At 39.1% G+C, this 22,424-nt stretch overlaps 1 protein-coding gene across 1 annotated transcript; it reads left to right on the top strand.

Moving 5' to 3' along the window:
* Positions 1 to 1,016: 1,016 nt before the first annotated feature.
* ada (adenosine deaminase) lies at positions 1,017 to 21,818 on the top strand. Its single transcript, XM_023835088.2, has 11 exons — positions 1,017 to 1,467; positions 8,176 to 8,237; positions 8,719 to 8,838; positions 10,104 to 10,244; positions 10,585 to 10,700; positions 13,907 to 14,031; positions 18,140 to 18,211; positions 18,604 to 18,705; positions 19,537 to 19,604; positions 19,778 to 19,907; positions 20,018 to 21,818. The coding sequence occupies exons 1-11, from the start codon at positions 1,426 to 1,428 to the stop codon at positions 20,120 to 20,122; spliced, it is 1,083 nt and encodes a 360-aa protein (XP_023690856.1). The 5' UTR covers positions 1,017 to 1,425; the 3' UTR covers positions 20,123 to 21,818.
* The last annotated feature ends 606 nt before the right edge of the window (positions 21,819 to 22,424 follow it).

A 22,424-nucleotide genomic window follows, 5' to 3' on the forward strand; every position in this document is an offset into this window, starting at 1 on the left:
GTAGTTGTCGAGTCATCAGATTGCTGGCAACTTCTTTGCATCAGCACTCAGTGACCCCACTCTGTTACTTTACATGGTCTGCCACTTCATAGCAGTTTCTGTTGTTCCTAAACGCTTCCACTTTGCAATAATACTACTTACAGTTGAGTGTGGAATAGGTAGCAGGGAAGACATTTCATAAACTGACTTATTGTAAAGGTGGCGTCCTATGACAGTAACATGCCTGAATTCACTGAGCTTTTCAGAATGACCCATTCTTTCACAGATGATTGTAAACCTGACTGCATGGCTAGGTGCTTGATTTTATACACCTGTGGCAAAGGGCCTGAATGAAACACTGGAATTCAGTGACTAAGACGTGTGTCACAATAGTCACAATAGTCTCAATATGTATTTAGCACCTGTGGGATTTGCATATTCCAGCATGCTCGTGGGCAACTGTATTTAGCCCCTTGTAGTGTTACTGTTAATTCTTGTTGTACTCTCCTCTTATGGCATGTATGTTTGCCTGTGCCTTATATGAACCGTGTCCGATCCTCATATGTCTTTAGGTTTGCATAAATCTCCCACCGTGTGTGTACCACAGAGTTTGGCATCTGACCTTCCTGTGTTTCCCTAATGTGTTTGTTGGATGCTAATTATAGTCCTGTTAATGACTAAATATAAGAATGTGTTCTCCCCAGCAAGCAGGTCTCCTCATCATATAAATATGATATTTTAACTTTTTTTATTGTCAGTTATTGTGAATCTGTTATCACCATACTGCTTTGCCTGTAGGAATGGGGTATCCAAACGGGGAAAGGAAACTTTTACAGTACAATTATACAATCCCAAGTCTAACATCATGTAATTTAGGTAATGTAAGCCACGATCACAGCATGAATTAAACTTTGCTGTTGTCTGTATCCTATAGTGACACCTCCAGGTCATACTGTGGTCCGACTGACAAAAACAGTCTCAACGCGGGCACCCAAAACTTTATTTCCATACAAAGAGAGTGTTATAAGAGAAATGTACTGGAAACACAAAATAAACTAAACCATGCAGAAGAAGTTAGAACAGCTCGTAAAACTACACATGATTTCATGCTCCTTAGGGAAACACGTTTTACTCGCAGACAAAGAATGGTACCATCGTCGTATAGTACCATCTTGTTTCGCAAAAGGAATAATGAGATTAAGATTAAATCGTTTAGGACATATGGCTTAAACCAGCCGAAGTAGTACGGCGAGTTTCTTCGTTAAACGCTTATCTGCGACGTACTTTGGTTATACAGTTTGTTATACAGTTTCAGAGGCGGGATATGTGGTTAGATATATGTAGGAAGGCATACCGATCGGGTGTGTATGACCTGTAACAAATCGGACTCGGCGACTCGCCTTTCAGCCTGTTCACTGATCTAACGTCTGTTTTACAAGTTCTATTATGGATAAGCAATGCAAAAGAGATACGTTTAACAAGGCCAAGGTAAGAAAAGCTGAAACGTATCAAGTTAAAACGTGCAAGATCATGCAGTAACTTATTCTTGTGTCGAAGTAGTTGCCGTAATAAATTTTATAAAACGATCACGCATGTCTCAGGTTCATGAATCTGCAGGCTGTTGTTAACGATTCCTCTCATCAGACATCTGAATTAAATATTCATAAAGTAACTTGTAAGTTTGAAGTGCAGAATTATCCTCATAAAATAAATATACTTTAAAAAAAACTTCACTACAGTTAAAAACTAGTTGTCCTAGTTTTCTCACTGCAAATTTTGTCAAAATGTGGCGGTTGCTTCTTGTAGTTCTGTTGTTCTCATTTTTGTTTTACAATAATAACCGTTTGGCTGCTAATGCTCCAGCAAGAGAAGACAATAGGTTTAACTTCATTTGCATGAAGGGTAACGGTAATAGCCTAGTGGTGTGGCGCTCCGGAGTCTCCTTAAAACACATACTAAACGTGTGAATAGTACAGCCCTTGTAGATGTGTGTTTTTAAAAGATCCATATATAGCAAAGAGTATTATTTTACTTCCGTCTTCCTCCTGTGTGTTTAGCCGTTGTCTGTGCTGTCTGTTTGGTGCCTCAAGACCCCATATACAGAATAGTAAGATTGACGATTAGTTGAAGGCTAATTGCATTAAATTGAAGAATGTTGCTTTAAATTAACATCAGTGATTACACCTTTTTTAATTTTTTTTACAAGCAGTTCACCTGTGACAGTTGCATTCGTAGTGCTACCGTAGCCTACTCCATCTACTAGGCACTCATATTTTTACTGATGTTTATGAATGGCTGAAGGGTGTAAAAAATATCAGTCTATCAGTGGAGCTGCAGTCTGCTGCGTCCCAACAAAGACCCAAAATCAGCTAATGTTAACGATCATAAAATGACTAACGCACGACAATTACATACATATATAGGCCTATGCATAATGCAGTTTGAGAAGGTTTTTTCCACCGGTATCAAAGTAAACGAATATATGAGAAATATATTACACTACGTTTAGGATTTGTTTATGAGCGAGCAAATAATACAGTCTTCTGCTGCATAACGACATTTCGGCCAATGACGGACCGCATATACGACGCTATAGTCTCATTTAGCTTGCATTTAGCATTTTGCACTTTATCAACTTGCACAGTCTACAAAAGAGCGGTTCAGGATGCATTTCACTACGTGTATAACGATGTGTGTGACAATTAAAGAATCTTGAATAAGATTATAAAGGATCTGAAAAATTCGCGTCGTTTAGGGACGTTACAGCTGTCGTGACGTCATAACGCAGCGTGTTCCTCACGTGTTTGTGGTGTAACACCGGTGTAAACAAACCTACTTATCATATTATTCCTGTTTTTACTATACGTTTTAATGTTTTGATAGTGGTGATTGTATACACAATACGTAAGGCAGTGGAACTAGAGTTTGTTGCCAGCACCTGTCCAAGCACATCTGTGAAGGGTAAATATTCTCCTCTGGCTTTTAGATACACCAAACTTCTTCAGGCTGCTGTTGTTAAACTCCATCCCCTGTTGTGAAGGATAAGTTGTTGGACAGTGCAAAAAAAAAAGCAGGAAGTCAAGAAGTCCATACCATGTCGGAGGCTAGTGCACATTACAACAGCCTATAGTGTCTTCAGAGAAAGATCACAGAGTTGACCTTTGGAGGCACAAAACACTTAGTATGCCAGAAAACTGATATCTGATAGGTCGTTATCTCGTGATAGGCTTCCTAACCAGAGAGAGAACACGTTGACTTCCCAAATGCTTACATTATGACATTATGCTGACTGCAACAGTGGGGAAGTTATCTACAGTGATGTGTAAATGGGTGATCTTATCAGCTTCCACTTGGTTTAGTTCTTTAGACACGTTTTTTTTTATGACTAAAATGTAATAATAGTGGCATTTTCAGTTTGGGTCATTAAAACTAAATATTAATGTTTACATTATGCTTACATATTGCTCATGTTGCAAAGGATCTATAGTCATGTTTACTAAATAATTTTTTTTTTGATAATTTGATCATTTTGAAATAAACATGTATGTTTGGCATTTCAAAACAATGGAATAATTATTGAAATGACTGTATTTAAAACTTTTGTACTTTTACAGCTTTTAATGCATTCTGCAAAATGAACAAATTCAATGGACTGCATTTATATAGTGCTTTTCTACTCAAAGTGCTTTACAACTCATGCCTCACATTCACCCATCCACACACCGGTGGCGGAGGCTGCCATGAGGCACCAACCAGCTCACCGGGAGCAATTTGGGGTTCAGTGTCTTGCTCAAGGACACTTTGATGGGGTCAGGAGGAACCAGGGCTCGAACCGGCAACCCGCCAGTTGCCGAACGATAGCACTGCCTCCTGTGCCACCATCTTCCACCATGAAGTGCTAGAAGTACATTTGACATTTTTAGTTCGCAAAATTGTTTTAGAAAGAAAGAAAGAAAAAGAAACTTTATTAATCCTGAAGGAAATTGCAGTCTGGCATCTCGTGGATTTTTAAAATCTCAGTGTCAATTTTGAAAGAAAATAATGTTACAAGATGTATAATGTTCCCGTTAGAGGGGAGTTCCACCAAAAATTATTTCCTCTTTTCTTCAGTCTTTCTTCAGTTTTGTGTTCATCACACGTGGTATTTTGCAGTTTCGTAAAGTTCCCAGTAAGCATTTCAACATCCTGGAGTATACTTCCTGATTTTCATAGCACAAAGTAGTAGGCAACCAAAAAATAACAGAGCAGCATTAGGCCAAAAGCGGATATTTAAGTGTACTTAATAAAATTCAGAACCTTCTTTTGAGGATACTAACAGTTTAGGAAATAAGGGATCTTCCGCCATTCCCTTTTTTCATTTCGACATCATTAAAAGCTTCAGCGGAGGCCTTTCCCCCATTTCACAATGCAGATTCATGCCCAGCATTCATGATGTTCAGTTCAGAATTAGGTGTTGGCAGGCAACACGGTTTGTATTAAGATGATGGTTTAGAACGTTTCTGTAGTGAAAACTCAGTGCTTGGAGTTCCTGCGTCAAAAGCTGTTGTGCTCATTCATTGGATGGATAGGTTAGGATAGGTTTACCATATTTATGTATTACTGTATTGTACTTGTACTCCATAGTAAATATTTTGACCTGAGGGTAGAAACTTGATTAGAATCTTTGTTGCAATTTATTGCATAAGTTTTTTATTGCACTTTTTGACTGCGTAAAAAAGTTGGTAATGTATTCCGATACATTACCAACATTTCATGCCTGATAAAAACTAGTGTGGTTTATTTATGTATATTGATTATTTCTATATTTGGTTTTATAGTCTCTTCTCAAAGGCAGTTCCTCCATAAATACCCCTGTCTACCTTATGTAGTGTACAGTTCAACAATGCAGTTGCACGTTTACAGCGTTTATGGGTTTACTTTATGATGATGCACAGGTCAGAGGTCAAGGAGAGTCTTCTTAAATAAAAATGAAACTAGGACCTGCCCTTGCCAATCCCACTAAACCAGATGTGCATATTTTATTTATGTTTGCCATAGATTGTCACTTTATTTACTCAGAGTTTGAATGTAAAATTAAGAATTGTAACTTAATTATTTCCTGAGTCAGATTACTGCGTTATTGCATAGCTAATTTGAAAAGTCTCTATGGAGGGTTATTTGTATAATAAAGTATTTTTTACTGTTGTGGAATTGGATTCCATCGTATATTTAAAACAGATGTTCTTCTAAATGATTGTTTTGTTTAGTGGTCTCTTTCTGGTGCTTTTGTTTTCCACAATGTGCTGGGCCTTTTAGTCAGCTTGTGTAGTGTATAATCAGGCATGCAGAAAGCAATTGCTTGTCACATGGACATCGTGGATCTGTCCCAAACCTTTTGTGGGTTTTAGTCATCTGCTTTGTAAAAAGGAAAAATCTATGTTTGACGCCTTGTGATCAGGCCTGGATTAATGGTCAGATTTGCCTAGGCTACAGCCTAGGGGCCCAGAGAGATCAGGGGCCTCTATTGGCCTTCTAGATTTTTTTATTATTATTATTATTATTATTATTAGAAGTGATCAGTTATTGATGGTTGAATTGTTTGGGAGATGGTGATTGGTTCACACTGAATGGGGAGACCAATTCTAAATGTATCTCTCTTTTAGTGCTCTTTTTATACCGTGTGCTTTTTCTGGTGTAGGTGTAGTCTAGTCTGTTTCTGTGGCACAGGTCTGTCTTTATCAAAAATGCATGTATTCTAATAGTAAGAAATTGTTTTATATTCTCTTGGAATTTGCCCCACTTTGTATAGGGTCTATGCTGTGTATGGTAAATGTGTTTTGAGAGCACACTGTGGATGCAGTTGACATGCACTGGATCAGAGTGAAATGTGTTAAGGTTGCCGCTATTGAGACGTGTTTTTTAATGGGGTCTCTGTTGGGCTTATTCTGGTTGCTGCATATGACTGATGTGAAAGTGGAAGCTTGCCAGTTGGTTGTTCTTTTAATGTGACTGTTGTCCTTTGATACAGTCTCACATCCTCTTTGACTTTGTTATAATTATTTTATAGCTAATAATATTTAATAGTTTGATACTTAATTGTTATATTAGAGGAGCCTGCTGAGAGTGTAGCCTGAGGGCCCCTGAACCCGTTAATCCGCTACTGCTTGTCATGCTTCAGCCACCTGTGTCTCGCCTCCTTTGTCGCTGTTGTCTTGGAGTCTGTATCAAGAAGCAGGATTTCTTACATAGCCGGATAACTTGTTGGATTTAAGGTAGTCTGGGCTAAATGTAAGTGAACAATGATAAAGTCCATTGAGCTGGGTTACCCACTGCTGCCTAAAGACATTCATGATGAATTGCCCATGGTGTGCTCCATGATAGTCTGGTTTCCCGAACACAACCTTTTTCATTGGCCTGGAAGGTGTGTAAATGCTTATCTCATCAATAAGCAGCCATAGAGAGCATTTACAATGAATCAGATAAAATTACAGCAATGGGTACATGTGACTATTGCTCAACTAGCCCTTATCCAAAAAGAAAAAAAAACTGAAATTGAAAAACTCCCATACAGGCAGGTTATATAAAACGGTGGTAAACGAAACATAAATAGCTTCTTTTTTTCTTTATTAAACAGTTGTTTACTGAACAAAGTATGACTGTCTTTCTTAAATAGAAAGACTGTCAATACTGCTGTCACCTACTAATAAAAAACTAAAATTTACCTAAGAGTAAATCAAAACAAATATTCTCTCTAATAAATAAAAATAAAACAAATATCCATTAAGGTACACGTTTAAAAAATTAACTGCACCTGATCTGTATTGTATTCATATTAGAAGCTTTCAGCTTTATATTAGAACTGCAACACAAATCAGCATCTAAAAACTACCTGTGCCGTACTTGTATTCATGTTAACAGCTTACAGCTTCACATTGGGACGTTCGCGCACATGAATAATGCTGCGGCTTCAACCGCCCCTTTGAGAATGTTGCTCAGGGGAAACACAGAAACACACAAAAGTTCCGCATTTGCTGCATTCCTTTGGTACATATGCATACCGAGCTGAAAGATCCATACCGAAAAGGTTCAGTACGAATATGTGTACCGTTACACCACTCTGACAGAGCATATATATTATTTGACCCGATCCCGATCAGCCTCTCTGTGAACCAAAAAAACTCACATCAACACAGAAACAGGCAAGAGTTCTTGTCCAGATCAGCTGTTTTAAATGTATTAATAGGTGAAAATCTTTCAGCTCCGTCTGTACAAAAGTGGTCTGCATTTGAAGGGTCTGATGTTGAACAAACCAAACACAGCTAAGCAAGTCAAGCATTTTTAACAAACCAAAAATGGCACCGTGGCAAAATAATTCCAGCACACGTATTAGAAAAAGCCCATGAGATGAGAGCAATATGTGAAAGTATCGGAAGAAAATTGTCGCAAACATTGAAATTGGGAAACATCGATCAGTTTGAAGAAAAGATTAAATGAATAATTATTGTTCTTAAACTGTACTATATGAATGTCTTTGTCACTTTCAGCTTATTACAAACATCCCCCAGCTGTTGTGTGAGGGAAGAACATTATTTGGCTGGGACATCTGTTCATCTGTCATACTAACTCACATACGAGAGCACAGTCTTGGCTATTATCTTCTCACGCAACCTCTTATGGCATCCCCACCCATTTCATTGGCTGGTATTCAGTCATGTGGGTCCCATGCTAGATGGGACCAGATGGAGGTCTTACACAACATCACCACAAACTTTCAGACCTCTCTTCTGGAAGCTCCATAGCCAGGAAGACTTTTATGCTTGGAAATCATGTTTGCAAAAGCGTTTTAAAAACAGTCTCCCGCGTTTGATTAAATCCAGGCCCTTCCTGAAATCTAGACATTATTATCAGTTATATAGTAGTATTGTGATGATCTATGTTTATAAGAACCAGGAGTATGATTTACAGGCATAAATATTTGTTTAATTTTTATTGATAATATTTGTTTCAATTTAATTTATTGCAGTGTGTGTTTTGCCAGCTCGTGATATGTGTATGTATGCAGTTAGAAGGCATTTAGACAAGTGTTGCATACCAATGTGTCTTTTGTTTGTGCTTGGCTTGCATCCTGAGACTTATCTCACACCAGCTGTGAGGCAACCCGCCAGCCCACAACTGAAACGTTTTGTGTGATTGTTCTGTGGCTCTTTATCCCACCAGGTTGAGTTACATGTACACCTAGATGGTGCCTTCAAGTTGTCCACCATTTTGGATGTGGCAAAGTAAGTGGAAAATGTTGCTCGCACAACTTAGAGCACCAATTCTTTCAACATATTATCATGCTTGAATAAGAATCTTCTTTATAGTGCAATTCCAGCATTATGGATGTAACATTTAGACTCATGTTGGCAAACAAAAAATGCCTTAGCGATTATTGTCAATGAGTCACTTTGCATATCTTTTAATGTAAACTCTTAGGTTGAATATGGACAAATCATCAAACTCAAATATATATTTGCATGTTAGAAATGCATAGCATTTTATTGCATTATGGGTGTGACATCAAATAGACCTTTGCGTGGAATTGCCTTATATATTAAAATCCATAAATGTGTAGATATGCATGTGTAGATATGCATGTGTAGATATGCATTGGTGTTGTTAAAAATGAGATGCTCTGAAAAAATAAGCTGTAGAGTCTTAGAGGGTCCTGTTTTCTCTTCCTCATTTGACCACCATCCATCCCAACGGCCCCCATCGTAGAAGACGGGGCATCACCCTCCCCGCCACCGAGGATGAGTTTCGGATAGTGTGCACGATGAGCGAGCCTTCCTCGCTCACCAACTTCCTGTCCAAGTTCGAGCAGTACATGCATGTCATCGCGTGAGTCTCTCGCTTGCTCTCCTGACCCTTGCAGACCACGGGCTTCCGCACAACTGGAAACTGGAGCAGCAGGCGGTCCAGGTCAAGCTTCAGAAATGATTGCAGTAGCTGCGTTAGCAGCAGTTACTGTCCAGTATGTCCAGCACTGCTGTGAAATTCAAACTGGCAAAATGCCAGTTTTACATTACATTACATTACATTCCTAATGGAGCAAACAATGCTGAAATATTTTTGGGGAGGGCCTGTATTTTTCTTTTTTTCCAGCCAATTTTTTATGCTTTCTGAGTTGTGCAAGCTTGATCTAGATTAGCTAGGTTTGGTGCTGTCTTATCTGGAAGTTTTTGACAGACGATGCAGGTTCGTCATGCTTAGTGACTGAGTGCTGTAGATAATAGTATACTTCCGTGCTGGGAGGAAGCTATGTTCCTGTTTTCTGTTGCATCAAAGCAAGAAAGCTCATTTTTGTTATCGCGGCTGGCTGAAATGCACACTATCGTTTGAACCGTTTCTACTTTCAGAATCTCAGATGATAGACGTGTTTTGGGTTTTGTTGGTATGTGTTGCATCTTCGGATCAGTTCTCCTGAAGCTACAGTGTAAAGGCTAGTCATCCCCACGTGCTGAGCACTAAAATCCTCATGCTAATTCATTGGAGCTTTTTATTTCGCTCCAGATGCTAAGCGTGCTTAACTCGCATCGCCCCAATGTGCTGGCGTTTGCTTTGGGTCATGGTGGGTTAAGTGTGTAATACTGGCCTCTTGCAGCAGGCTGCCACTCTGAAGACAATGTCGTTGTGTTCAGGTTCTGTCAGTTTGATTAGCCCTCCATTCAGAAATGAATTTCAGGTCAGCAGCAGTGGTCTTTACTGGGACCGTTTTTAGTGTGGCTTAGGCATCCCAAGACTATGGAACATGGATATATGTCGGTAACACAATAATTGGTCAATGGACTAAACTTGTTGGGATACATTATTCAGCTTTTTCAAAACCTTTAACAAAATACTAAAGCTAGTTGTATTGTATTTGTTCTCTTTATATTATAAATGTCATTGATTAGTTCAGCAGCTGGAGTATTTTTAGTAAATATTCCTCATCAGTTCATCCATCCGTCTCCCAAGGTAATTGGCGGGTGGAGATGTGGAGCACCCTGGACAGGAGCCCATTGCACACTTATAACGTTTGCCGGTTTTAATCTTTATAGGAGCTGATGTTTTATTAAGGAATATGGATTTGTGAGTGATTCCTTAACCCGTTTCTACCCCTACAGTGGAGACAGGGAAGCCATTAAAAGAGTAGCATATGAGTTTGTGGAGACAAAAGCCAAGGAGGGTGTGGTTTATGTGGAGGTGAGGTACAGCCCCCACCTCCTGGCCAACTCTGTGGAACCAATACCGTGGAAGCAGGAGAAGTAAGTGGTCTGTGTACAATGTACGAATGAGCAACCCTGCGTCCTTTCCCCAGGGAAATAATAATAATAATAATGTAATAATATCCTTAGTTTTTTTGTATACAAATTCAGATTCCCCCCCCCCCAGTAATATTTAAAGAAAGCAAAAATGTTAATGTAGGCATTATGAGAGAAATCCCCTGATTGAGTAAATGAATTTATTTATTTATTTATTTTAATACTGACTGTGATTTTACAGAAAGTCAGTCAGTGTGTAAGGCACTGCCTCATTACCTCAGGGTAAACGCCGCGATCTGCACACAGCTTCCACTGACGGCTGGCCTTGTGCTTCCGCTTGCAGGGGGGACCTGACGCCCGATGAAGTTGTCCGTCTAGTTAACCAGGGCCTCAAAGAGGGGGAGAAGGCCTTCGGGATCAAAGCCAGGTCCATTCTGTGCTGTATGCGGCACATGCCAAGTAATGCCCAGCTACCTACCCCCTCCCATCTGCATCATCTGTTAATCATTTAAGACCCCCTCCTCACCATCTGTCCTGGCTGTCAGTTAGATAAGGACGGCGTTATATCTCTTCTGCCCCTCTAGGTAACACCCACTCCATAAGTGTCACAAACATCTAAAGCCAAGATGGACACACAGCTGTCTGCGATTGTAGCTCCAAACATCCAAATATGGTTAAATTCTTGTTAATTTGATGGATGGCACAGTTACCCTTCACTGTTGGGCATCTCCTGGTTTCATTCACACCTCATATTCTCATAGCGGTTGACTTTTGAGCTCCTCACTGCCTGTAGGCATAGACTTTTCTTTCTTCTGTTGCCTTTAGTGAATGGGGTATTTTGTTTGGTACAAATCACTGGCTCGCTTGTTTTTAAGTTCTTTTCATGCTACACACTCCCTTTTGCTCTCAAGGCTCTGGGGGCCTTTACTGGTGCTTTTTTGTGTATTTAAATTGCATCATTTTCTTCTGTGCTTTACTTCAACTTCAGCAGAATGAACATTTTGGCCGAGAGTTTTGACAAAGATGTATTAAGACCAGGAATGCAGAGTTAAACAGGAGACCAGAAAATAAATGTAGAGCTTTTTTCCATGTAGTGAGTTACAGTTTTTCTCGATTGCTCTGTCACGTTTCTCAAATGACAGTCAACATTTGCAAAACAGCTAATGTGATCTCCACACCATAATGTCACTTCTGCACAGCAGAACGTCCCTCTCTCATTGTTTCACACACATTTCTAAAAGTTTCAGTACATGTACGCAAATGGTCTTGTACAATTCATCATTCTTCAGTTGCTTTAATCTTGTTAGTCAAAATGGATTATGTAGTTTCCCATTGTAATAAATTTACGCCCATAACTGTACATCTATGTGATCATTGTGTTAGCCATGATGTGCAAAACTGCTAACCAAGCTTTCAAAGATATATTCCTTAAAGTGCAGTGATGCACTGTTGTTGTATTTATGGTTTCCACAATACATGATTGTGTTGCTGTTCTGTGTTCATATTACATACTGTAATATGGAGCTGAGCAAGGAGGAAATTAGTGTCTTCGCCATGAATAAGTATCAATTTGCTAAAGGAGAATGATCAGTCAGTGACAATAAGAAAGTGGGAACTGATTATCATTCGGAATTGTGGAGCTCAGGAACATACTTACTAGGGTTGTGACGATGAGGAAATTTCCCCACCGGTTAATGGACATGTGACAACACGTACCGGTAATACCGGTATCACCGTGGGGGTGGGGGTTTCCTCTTTTCCTCTTTTTTTCCTGCTTTTAAATAGCTTATAAATGCGTGCGTATTATACTTTCACTTTTAATTTTGCGGGAATTGGCAATTCGGCGTCAATTGTTTGAATGGACGACAACGAAACTACAACAAAAACAAAATCACTGATATTAAACAGAACTTTTATTAACATACTGTAACACAACAAAAAACACAACAATGCTACAGGCTGAAAAAACTGTGGAAGTTGGAACCAAACAAATAACAACCATAGAACGTTTATTACGTAGCCTATGTTAGAACGTTTTTAAAACGAATAAGAAAATAAAATAGAAAGATAAATAAATAAAGTATAAATAAGATTAAACGAATGAACAAGAAACGAATATAAAAGAAAAACTTCCAAAATGACATTAGGCTACAAAAATGACAAGTCAGCAGTCTTTAAAAAAAATAAATAAATGTGGGGACGGTATCACGGTGGAAAAGTGATGTCACCGGTGTTGCGTCTTAAAACCGGTAACACCGTCAACACCGTCTATCGTGGCAAGCCTAATACTTACACTCACATTTTGGAAATACAGTAGTACCTCGGAACTCGAACTTTATCTGTTCAGAACTCCGGATCGAATCCTAAAAAGTTCAAGATCTGATCCAATTTTCCCCATAAGAAATAATGGAAAACCAATTAATTGGTTCCTGGGCCCAAAAAATACACTTTATTATTTTTTTTTTTTAGCATTTAAACACAAAATGAGCCGGATAAAACAAGAAGAACATATACTGGACTAAACACATCTAAACACATTTATCAAAACAATAATTTGTAAAGTAAGAAAGTATATGTATCCAAACAATGTGTCCTGCCCCGATCGTGCGCTCCTTCTGTGTGCCACGCCCCCTCGTTAACCTCGTGTGGAATCCCCGTGTGATCATTTGTTTCTGGTTGTTGTCATTAGTCCTCTGTATGTAGTCCGCGTTTCAGTTTGTTCCCCCAGTCCAGTCATTGTATTTTTCGTCTGCGTTTTGCCTGCCTTACCTGTAATTAAACCCCGTATTCCCCGATACCCTGACGTCTGCGCCTTTGTCTCCATTCCGTCCCAGCTCAGCACGACAATATTATTATAATTAAATGTATTAATGGTTTATTATTAATATTAAAATAATGAATAAGAAATATTTATTTTTAAATGTATTTTATTATATAATAATATTCACTGTTACTGTCTATCATTGTCTAAATGTATTTTTACTGTGTAAATATATGTATTCAGCTAGTGTAAACATGCAGGATGCTATCACAGCTAATGCAAGGCTGAGACTGAAGCGATACCCTGTGTTTCCGCTGAGAGACGTGCCGCGTGACTCATTTCCCCGCACATACAAGTTATCTTAGGTCGGCGTTCGCGGTTTGACTTCTGAGATTCAGATTGAGCTCTAGGTAATTTTTTTTCGAACTGGTTGGTTCGACTTTTAAGAAATTCGAGTTCTAATGAGTTTGAGAACTGAGGTACCACTGTATATCTAAGTATTTTGTCTCTCATGGTTAAAACAATGCTGATCGTACTTTTCATTTTGGTGGCACTGACTAATTAAATGGTGGAATCATTTGCTTTTGAGACATTAGTTAATTGTTTTGGGTAGGTCACAGGCTTTTGCAGCTAAACCATAGTGTTGTGCTGTATGCATGAACTGTTTTGAGAAATGCTCTTAGAATCATGAGAATGTTAAATATGTTTCATGAAATGTGCCAAAGCAATCAAAAAAACTGTAAAAATTTAGAGTTACAAAAATTTAAAGTGCTGCTGAACTTTATATTAAATTTATAATTTTAAATATTATAAGGAGAAATTTAGGCAGAAGTGCTGAATGTGAATTTGTCTGCTGCCTGTGATCATGACTTCCTGCTGGCTCTTTATGGATTTGTGATTGCAGATTGGTCCATGGAAGTGATTGAGATGTGTAAGAAGTACCGCAATGACGGAGTGGTAGCAATTGACCTGGCTGGTGATGAGTCCTTGAACTGTGTGGCCAACCCAGGGCACAGGAAGGCATATGAGGTAAGAATAGCTCAGCTAAAGATACTTTCCTAGCTTCTGCATTGCACTCCATCTGTCTGTTTGTCTATTTATCTATTTATCTGTCTATCTAATCTATTTAATTTTATTTTATTTACCGTGACTCTCTAGGGGTCCCCAGGGACTGGCATCGGGAAACACTGGCCTAGGATAGTCTATGCATTAATTCATGCCTCTCTGGAGATAATTTTAATGTAATTGACATCATTATAATTACTACATTATTTTCTCCCAAATCCATTAATTTTAGCAGCCAGTCATTTCCAGATTTGCAAAAGGGTAAAAATGTAACAATGTCAATTGACCGACACCTGGGATGGAGAACAGAAATGTCCATATTTATTGAGATGAGTATTTATGTTGGTTAAAATAATTGCCAGGGAGTACATGTGTTACAGTTTTAACTATAATAAATCCATTATTACCCTTTTTCTTGACTGCTTTGGCACATTTAAATGAAACATACGTAACATTCTCACGGCTATAAAACATTAACAGAAAAACATTTATCAAAACGGTTTATGCATTATGGTTTAGTTGCGCAGGGCTGTAAATCACCAAAAACAATTAAATAATGTCTCAAAAGCAAATAATTCTATCAATGAACTAGTCAGTGCTGCCAAAATGAAAATTACCTTCAGCATTTGAGATTCAAAATGCTTAGATATATTGTCAAACTACAGTATCAGGGTAAGTCTGCTCCTGAGCTCCAATACTCTGAATAATTGTTTCCTACTTTCTCAATGTCCCTGAACTAAAAGTTTTCTTTAGGAAACTGATACTTACTCATATCAGAGACACCAGTTTCAGCATTGCGAGGCTCTACATTATACTGTGTGAAGTTCACTGGGAAGCTTTTGCAGATCTCAAGACACAGTTCAATAGCAAACAAAAAAGTCACACAGCAAAAACACAAAAACAGCAAAATGGCAACACAAGAATAACAAAATTACAACAAAACCAGGTACTTTGGGAACCAAAAAAAAAATATAGCAATGCCTCACTTTAGTTTTAGGCTTAAAATTATTACTGTAGGAAATTACATAATCTATTTGATCAACAAGACTAACGCAGCTGAAAACTGTGCCAAATGATGACTGTTACGTGTGTGCAGGCAGGCAAGGAGAGCCGGTAATACGGACAAACAGGGTTTATTTACTGGACAGGAGGCACACCAGGCAAAACGAGCACTAAACATCACAAATGACAGATCTAGGGAAACTCACGCAGATGCGGACTAAATACACAAGACAGGTTGAACTGAACAAGCAACAGGTGATTACAATCGGGGTAGTACACGTAGGTAATGAGGGGCGTGGCACACACGAGGATCATACGAGCCGGGCGTGACAATGACAATTATACAGAAAAACTTGCATAGACATGCTAATACATTTGGGAATTTGTGTGAAGCAATAAGAAATGATGTTCTGCTGTGCAGAAGTGACATTATGGTGTGGGGATTACACTTGTTGTTTGCCCCCCGTTAATTACCGTTAATGTTAATTGTCATTTGAGAAGTGTGCCAAAGCAAATGAGAAATACTATAATACGTCATCATTTTCAGGATTGAGTAGGTTGAAAGCTGGCGTTTTCATACAGTCATTTTGACCTTTTGAATGTTGACTTTTTCCAGTGTTGAGAGCTTCTTCCATTTATGGTGGTGTTTGCGAAGGGCGTGGGTGTAGATGACTGTTAGGCAATGAAGAGGTTGCTGGTCGGTCGGTCTGAACCACAGACTGGCTGATCGGAAGGGAAGCGCTCTAACCTGGAAGCCATGATGGGATCTGGCGCTCCATCGTAATTGAAGGGGCCTGGCTGCACTTTCGGGAAGGTCAGCCGGAACAATAGGGGATTAGGTCCTGGAGCAGGGTTTCCATGGAGATAATTCTTAAGATGAGGCAAATTCTTTGCATGCTGAATCGAAATGTTCCAGCCTGTCGTGTCGGTGATGCCAGGGTCACTGAAGTTGGGGGGACTTGCTGATGCAAGGATCAGATTCTTCATTGACATTGTTTTATATTTACCTCACAAATCAAATCTGTCCAATGTCCAATGAACAGGGTTAAGGTCAGAGGTCAGAATGGAATGCCGCGCATAGGTGAGGCATCATTCATACCTTTCTCAGATAACTAGGTAAAAGTACAGCACTTGACTGATCTTAATCACCTCAATTATGGGAATACTGAGTCAATGTAAAATGAATTTATTATCAGCTTAATTATTTATTATGTGGCTGTCAGCGACCTATTGCACTGAGATTCAGGGTTATTTTGAGGCTAAAACCAAGGCATCTACAGGACACTTGCCAGTGGCCATAGTTATCTGAGCTACTCATCAGGCTATTGAAAGCTTCTGGTACACTGAGGGAAGCCACACTGCTTTCAAACACAGAAAGACACAGAAAACTGTCTGAGAAAGCGCCAGTAGAATTCAGTTTAATCTATTTTCCTGTAGCGTCTTTCATAACCGGGTCACCTCAAGGCATTTGCCCAGAATGCACGGCAGCCTGCTACTACAAAATGGTGTGTGAAAGCAGAAGGATGCCAGAAGACCACGGAGGGGAGGAACCAAAAACTTGGCAGAAACCAAAAAAAGTTGGGAGGAAAAAAACTTCTGTGGCTCCATGGTCAACTGGCAGCTCAGTGCCCCCCCCAACCCCCCTGGCAGGCTAACATTATACAATATAGAGAAAGTGAGCCTGTTTTATTAAAAGCAAGGGGCGATGTGGTCATAGCCCATCTGAGAGCCAAATCTCCAAGCAAATATATAAAGTTGAAATTGAAATGCTTAGAAATGTCAAAGATTAATATAATAAGCATATTATGGTGTTTCAGGGAGGTGTCCAATACAGGAATGCTGCGCTGTATAACACAAGATACAACTGCTGGACCAAATATGACTTCAGGCAAGCCAGAGCTGGTTTTATCAGGGCTTATAAAACACCCATAAGCATCTGAGAAATGTTCGAAACCGCAGGGACACACCAAAGCGTCAGCGTAAGGGTAATACATAGTCTCAGTCATTTACTTAGAAGTGTCCCTGGGCTGACATTGGCCGTTTTCCACACCAAGATGTTTATAGGTATTGCATACGTCTCAGGAGAGAACATCCACACATAAACTCTGATTTGCCAGGCAACTGCCTTTATTTAGAGAATTCTGCACACAGATGTGTAACATCTGCTTGAATCGTTTGCAAAATGAACGCCAAGAAAAACAGTTTGTCTGTCTCCGTCACCTCCTTCCATGGCTCAGACAGACCGCCGAGTTACTGATTCTTTTACAACTTTACATAGAACTTAGTTATGCTGCATCTTTCCATTCTAATCAACCAAACACCACTGAGAGAAAGAAGCTTGATTTCATTAAATTATGTAATTGAATTAGATCAGATGAGTATGAAAGCAGATGCACCTCTGCCCTCCGGTGTGGACTGCACAGCCTACGACTGACGGATCAAAGCTATGCTGTCCTTTTTCCAAATGGAATTTCACTGTATAACCTTTTATGTTTTTTAAATAATACACACCCAATCTACTGACCTGTTGATCTGAAGTTCAAGTCTGTAAATAAGGCAAATGGCTTCTCATATTAAAAATATTTATAGCTTGATTGAAATAAGTATATTTTTGACAGACCCTTCGAAATAGTATCCAGCCTATCTAGTATCCAGTCTATCCCCTGCTAATTCTAAATTATGGTTTCATGGTAGTTTCAGGAATCTAGGTTTGTAATGAATTGCTCAGGCTATATGTGCTGTGGTCTGTGAAGCTGGGCTTCTGAGGAGTTCAGTCAGGCCTTCAGTTAAACTGACTGGGCGGTTCCTGTTGCTTTCGGATATTTGTGGTGTTTAGCGTCCCGATTTGACCTAGCCATTTGTGAAAACAAGTCCCGCAAAGACTAGGAAATGAACAGTAAACAATAGCCACAGGATTATAAAAGAATATGGTCAGGCTTGAAAAGAAGAGTCACTCGCTCCCATTTGTCCGTCGTTTTCATACGAAACCCCGGGTCCTATGAGGCCTGCTTTTGCTGTCAACATGCTGCTTCCACAAATCAACATGTTTTTGCGGACTTGCTGTGCACAGGAAGCTGTCAGAAGCAATATTCACCGCACTGTCCATGCAGGAGAAGCGGGTCCAGCCAGTGTAGTGAGGGAGGTAAGTTCTCAGAGTCTTCAGTCTTGTTTTATACCTTAGGTCAACACGTTTACCCAGAGCACTGCTGCTGAAGCCTTTAGCACATTAGGTAGCAATGTACAATGGAGGAGCAGCATCAATAGATTACCAGCAAATACACAGCAGATTCATTGTAAACGAATGTTAGGAAGGGACTGGGTTAGAATGATGCTGAGCTACAATAAACGCCTAACAAAAGGCTCAAGCAGCACTGAGGCTCTCAGATGACCTTTTGTCTTACTGTCCTGCTCTGGACGGCGTCCTCGGACTATGCCGTTTCTCAGTGAGACAAATTACCGTGTCGAACGCTAAAGGTCCTGAGAGAGTACTGTATGCCTACAGTCATTGCTTAATCTCCCTTTACTTACACCCAGGCTGTAGAAGTCCTGAAAGCAGAACGGATAGGACATGGTTATAACACAGTCAACGATCAGCAATTGTATAAAAAACTTCTGGAGGAGAAAATGCATTTTGAGGTGAGTGTGATTGTTTGCAAATGTAATTAACTGTGCATTATTAACATATCTTTTTGCTACACTGCATCCATCCAACACTCAACCAGTACCGGGACACTGAGGCAGACACAGCATCTACTCTATATTTTTAGACATAATCAGAGAACTCCACCCATAGACAGTCATTCAAACCCGCAGCCCTGGAGATGGAAGGCTGCAATGTTACCACTGAGCCACCATACCAAAATAACGCCGTCCACTATGACTGTGATGAGTTCACCGATCACAAAAAACAGGCAGCAGCTATTGTGGTGGCGAAGGACATGGATGGTAACCAGCCCCACAAAAGTATAAACGCAAGCTTAATATAAATAGAGGGCAGATCTGAAATTTACAATAGCAGTATATTAAATAAAACAGTGAGTAACTACGCAAAGCTGGTTAGCAGCTGTAACAGATGAGTAAATAGCTCCCTCTGGTGGACAGGGTCAATGTAGCTGAGCAACATTTTTTGCATACTTTTCTGGTTTTATCATTGATAGTGCCAGCGTGTCCCTGTACATTCTAATGGCGTACAGTCATCCTTACTGTTTTAATCTGACAGCTTTGAGTTGCCCTAGATTTACAAGATTGTTACACTTGTCTAAATATTCTTGAAACACCATAATGGATACCTTTAAGCACAGAAAACCGTGAAACCGAGTACCTAAGAAATGAACAAACCTCTTTTATGGTTACTGGATGGATTCATAATTTTCTAACATGCATGTTTTCCCCAAAGATTGCATTTTTTTTTGCAGTGAGTGCTTTTATGGTGTATGTTTCAGACACGTGAATGTGTTTTGTCCTTAGATGTGCCCTTACTCTAGCAAGATAACAGGAGCATGTGATCCAGACTTCACAAAGCATCCTCTCAACAGGTAGGTTACCAAGTTAAAATTCTACTTTTTATTATCATTATTATTGTTATTAAAATTATTTGACTGATACAAAACAAATGAGGCAACCATATCTCCCAGCTGATTTTGATGGTGAAAAGACATCGCAATGGATTCTGAGCCGATGCTGATTGCTTTTTGTGTTCCATTAAAAGGTTTAAGAAAGATAATGCCAATTTCTCTCTGAACACGGATGACCCTTTAATATTCGACTCGTCCTTGGAAACTGACTATCAGATCGCAAAGGAATACATGTCTTTTACCGAAGAAGACTTTAAGAGAGTGGTAAGTAGACATGCTCGATTGTGCATTGTGCGTGTCTTTGGATCACAGACATTGTACACAACTTTCAGGGAATCTTAAGACATGAAGACCTGTTTCCATTTTTATTCCAGAATATAAATGCTGCCAAATCCTGTTTCTTGCCAGAAAAGGAGAAGAAGGAGCTGCTTCATCTCTTGTACCAGGACTATGGAATGATTGAGAAGACTAGCTTTTGAACAGCAATTTAAAAAAAAAACCTTAAAAATACTTTCAAGATAACAGCCCACTGGCTGCTCCCACATAAAGCCCAAAACTGAAGGTTGGCCAGTGATGGAAATTGCGAGTGCAGCCTAGATTAATCTGCAACTCGTCACTAATTAATATATTAATCCAAATGTGTTATTTTAAGTGGACGATTTGACAATAATGCAGCTCGTCTGCATAATTGCAGCTGCAAAATGCTGCTTGATTTGACCAATATTTTTGGCACAACTTTAACTTTAGCTATTTAGAAAACGATCAATCAAAATCAGATCAGTTGGATTTTTGGCAATCTGTTGGTGATTAGGTAATTAGAACAAACACAAAAAAATCTAACGTAGGTCAGGTAGAACTTTTCACAGGATATTGTAAATGTGCATCTTAAAACAAGATCTAATATTATGTAAAGATGTCTGTACAATATGACAAACCATATTACATAAAGTTATCCATGGTCGTGGTGATGTAATACTATAGTATCATAATATTTTTAAAACGTATCATATTTTTGGCTGTGTATGTCTGTGCTAAAGCGTGCCTCATTACTGCTCATAATATAAATGATGGCATTAGGAAAGGTGAGGTGTTTGTGGGGGAATAGCTTTATTATGGTGATTAGTGGTTCATGACTCTAAGTCAGAATCACAAGGGGGCTTCAGTATATCCCAGGCAGCACAAGACACAAAACCTATATAATTACAGGCTTCCAGTCTGGTTTACACTTCAGTGGATAGTTCATCTGGGTAAATTCAGCTGCCATGACTTTCTAAGTCAGGCTCTTATTGTGTCAGAGCTGCACAGAATTTCCTCTTCGTTAAACAGGAGGAGAACAATTACATTCCTTACGGCCTGATGGCTGTTGTGATTTTTAACTTTTTTATATTAAAGCAATTGTACACAGAGACCATCTGCATCTCATTTCTCAGGTAAACAAGCCCTCCACTGTATACCCCCTCCCCCCCCTCCAACGGGGGGGGGGGGTATACACTCCACAGTGGTGCATCGCCACACCCCACCTGTGAAACTGGTGAAAGATGATGATTCTGACTAACTTGTTACTCACTAAATAAGAACTAATGAAATTTTGGCTGAATTGAAATGATCCTCCTATGAACATTTATGATTGTTGACAGGAATGTTAATGTTTAAAACATTTAAATACCAGCTGATAGAAGGACCATTTTGCGGTAAGAAAAGCAATATATTTCTGAAATAATCATCTTCGTTACAGTCCGCATAGCATTTAAATGGAAACCACATCAACAAATACAGATTAAAAAGATACCTGGGCAGTATACACACACACACACACAGATATACATGAAAACTGTAGGCTTAAATATGAATGATACATCAGGTTACAGTATGCCAAAGTGTTTTTATGTAGTACTTTACATCTACAGTAGGTGGCAATATTCTGTCACTTAAGATGTGAACTTTACAAAATAGATTACAGCTCCTCAAGTGGTCTTATAACTGAAGTCGGTGTCTTTTTAGGTAGATCTATGCACATATAATGTAATTTTTTTGTCTAATGCATTTATTTTGAGTTTGATTTATTCTTGAATGATTTGTTTACTGCTTGAAAAAGTTCCGCAATTATGAAGTACTTTGGTGCACCTGTGGATGTGAGCTACAATGCACTGTCATAAAATGATTTTTCATTATAAATTGTCGTGTTGTGTTGTTCTTATCAGAATTTTCACTTGATGTATAGTTTACTGTCCAAGGAAGGATTTAATGAAGGGCTAAATAAAGATTGGGATGGATGGATGGATAGATAGATAGATAGATAGATAGATAGATAGATAGATAGATAGATAGATAGATAGATAGATAGATAAATGATGGATGGATGGATGGATATAGAGAATTCAAACACTATTACTGAAAGTAAAATTTGTATGTTGAACAGTGCATCTGATAATAGTGTTCTGATAATATTAACTGCAGCTTGAAGAACACTTACCTGAACACAATTACTGGCTTTTTTATGGATCATGTACATGAAACATGCACCTCCAAAAGCAAACATGAAAACAATCTGAGAGCAACTCCATCCTTCTGCTAAATCCTGATATTATCTGACAAGGGCAGAGAAAATGACATGATCAAGAGGCTTCTATACGTCAGAAAGTGATTTTGTAAGACACACACCTTTGGACAGCTCTTGTAATCGGCCCTTTAGAGCCAAACTGGAGGAGTTCAGAACAATCTGGAATGCATCGGGTGGGGGGGGGGGGGGTTAATCTAAAATGCAGGGAATGAAAAACAAAG

The sequence above is a fragment of the Paramormyrops kingsleyae genome, chromosome 6, assembly GCF_048594095.1.
Source record: "Paramormyrops kingsleyae isolate MSU_618 chromosome 6, PKINGS_0.4, whole genome shotgun sequence".
Lineage (NCBI taxonomy): Eukaryota > Metazoa > Chordata > Actinopteri > Osteoglossiformes > Mormyridae > Paramormyrops > Paramormyrops kingsleyae.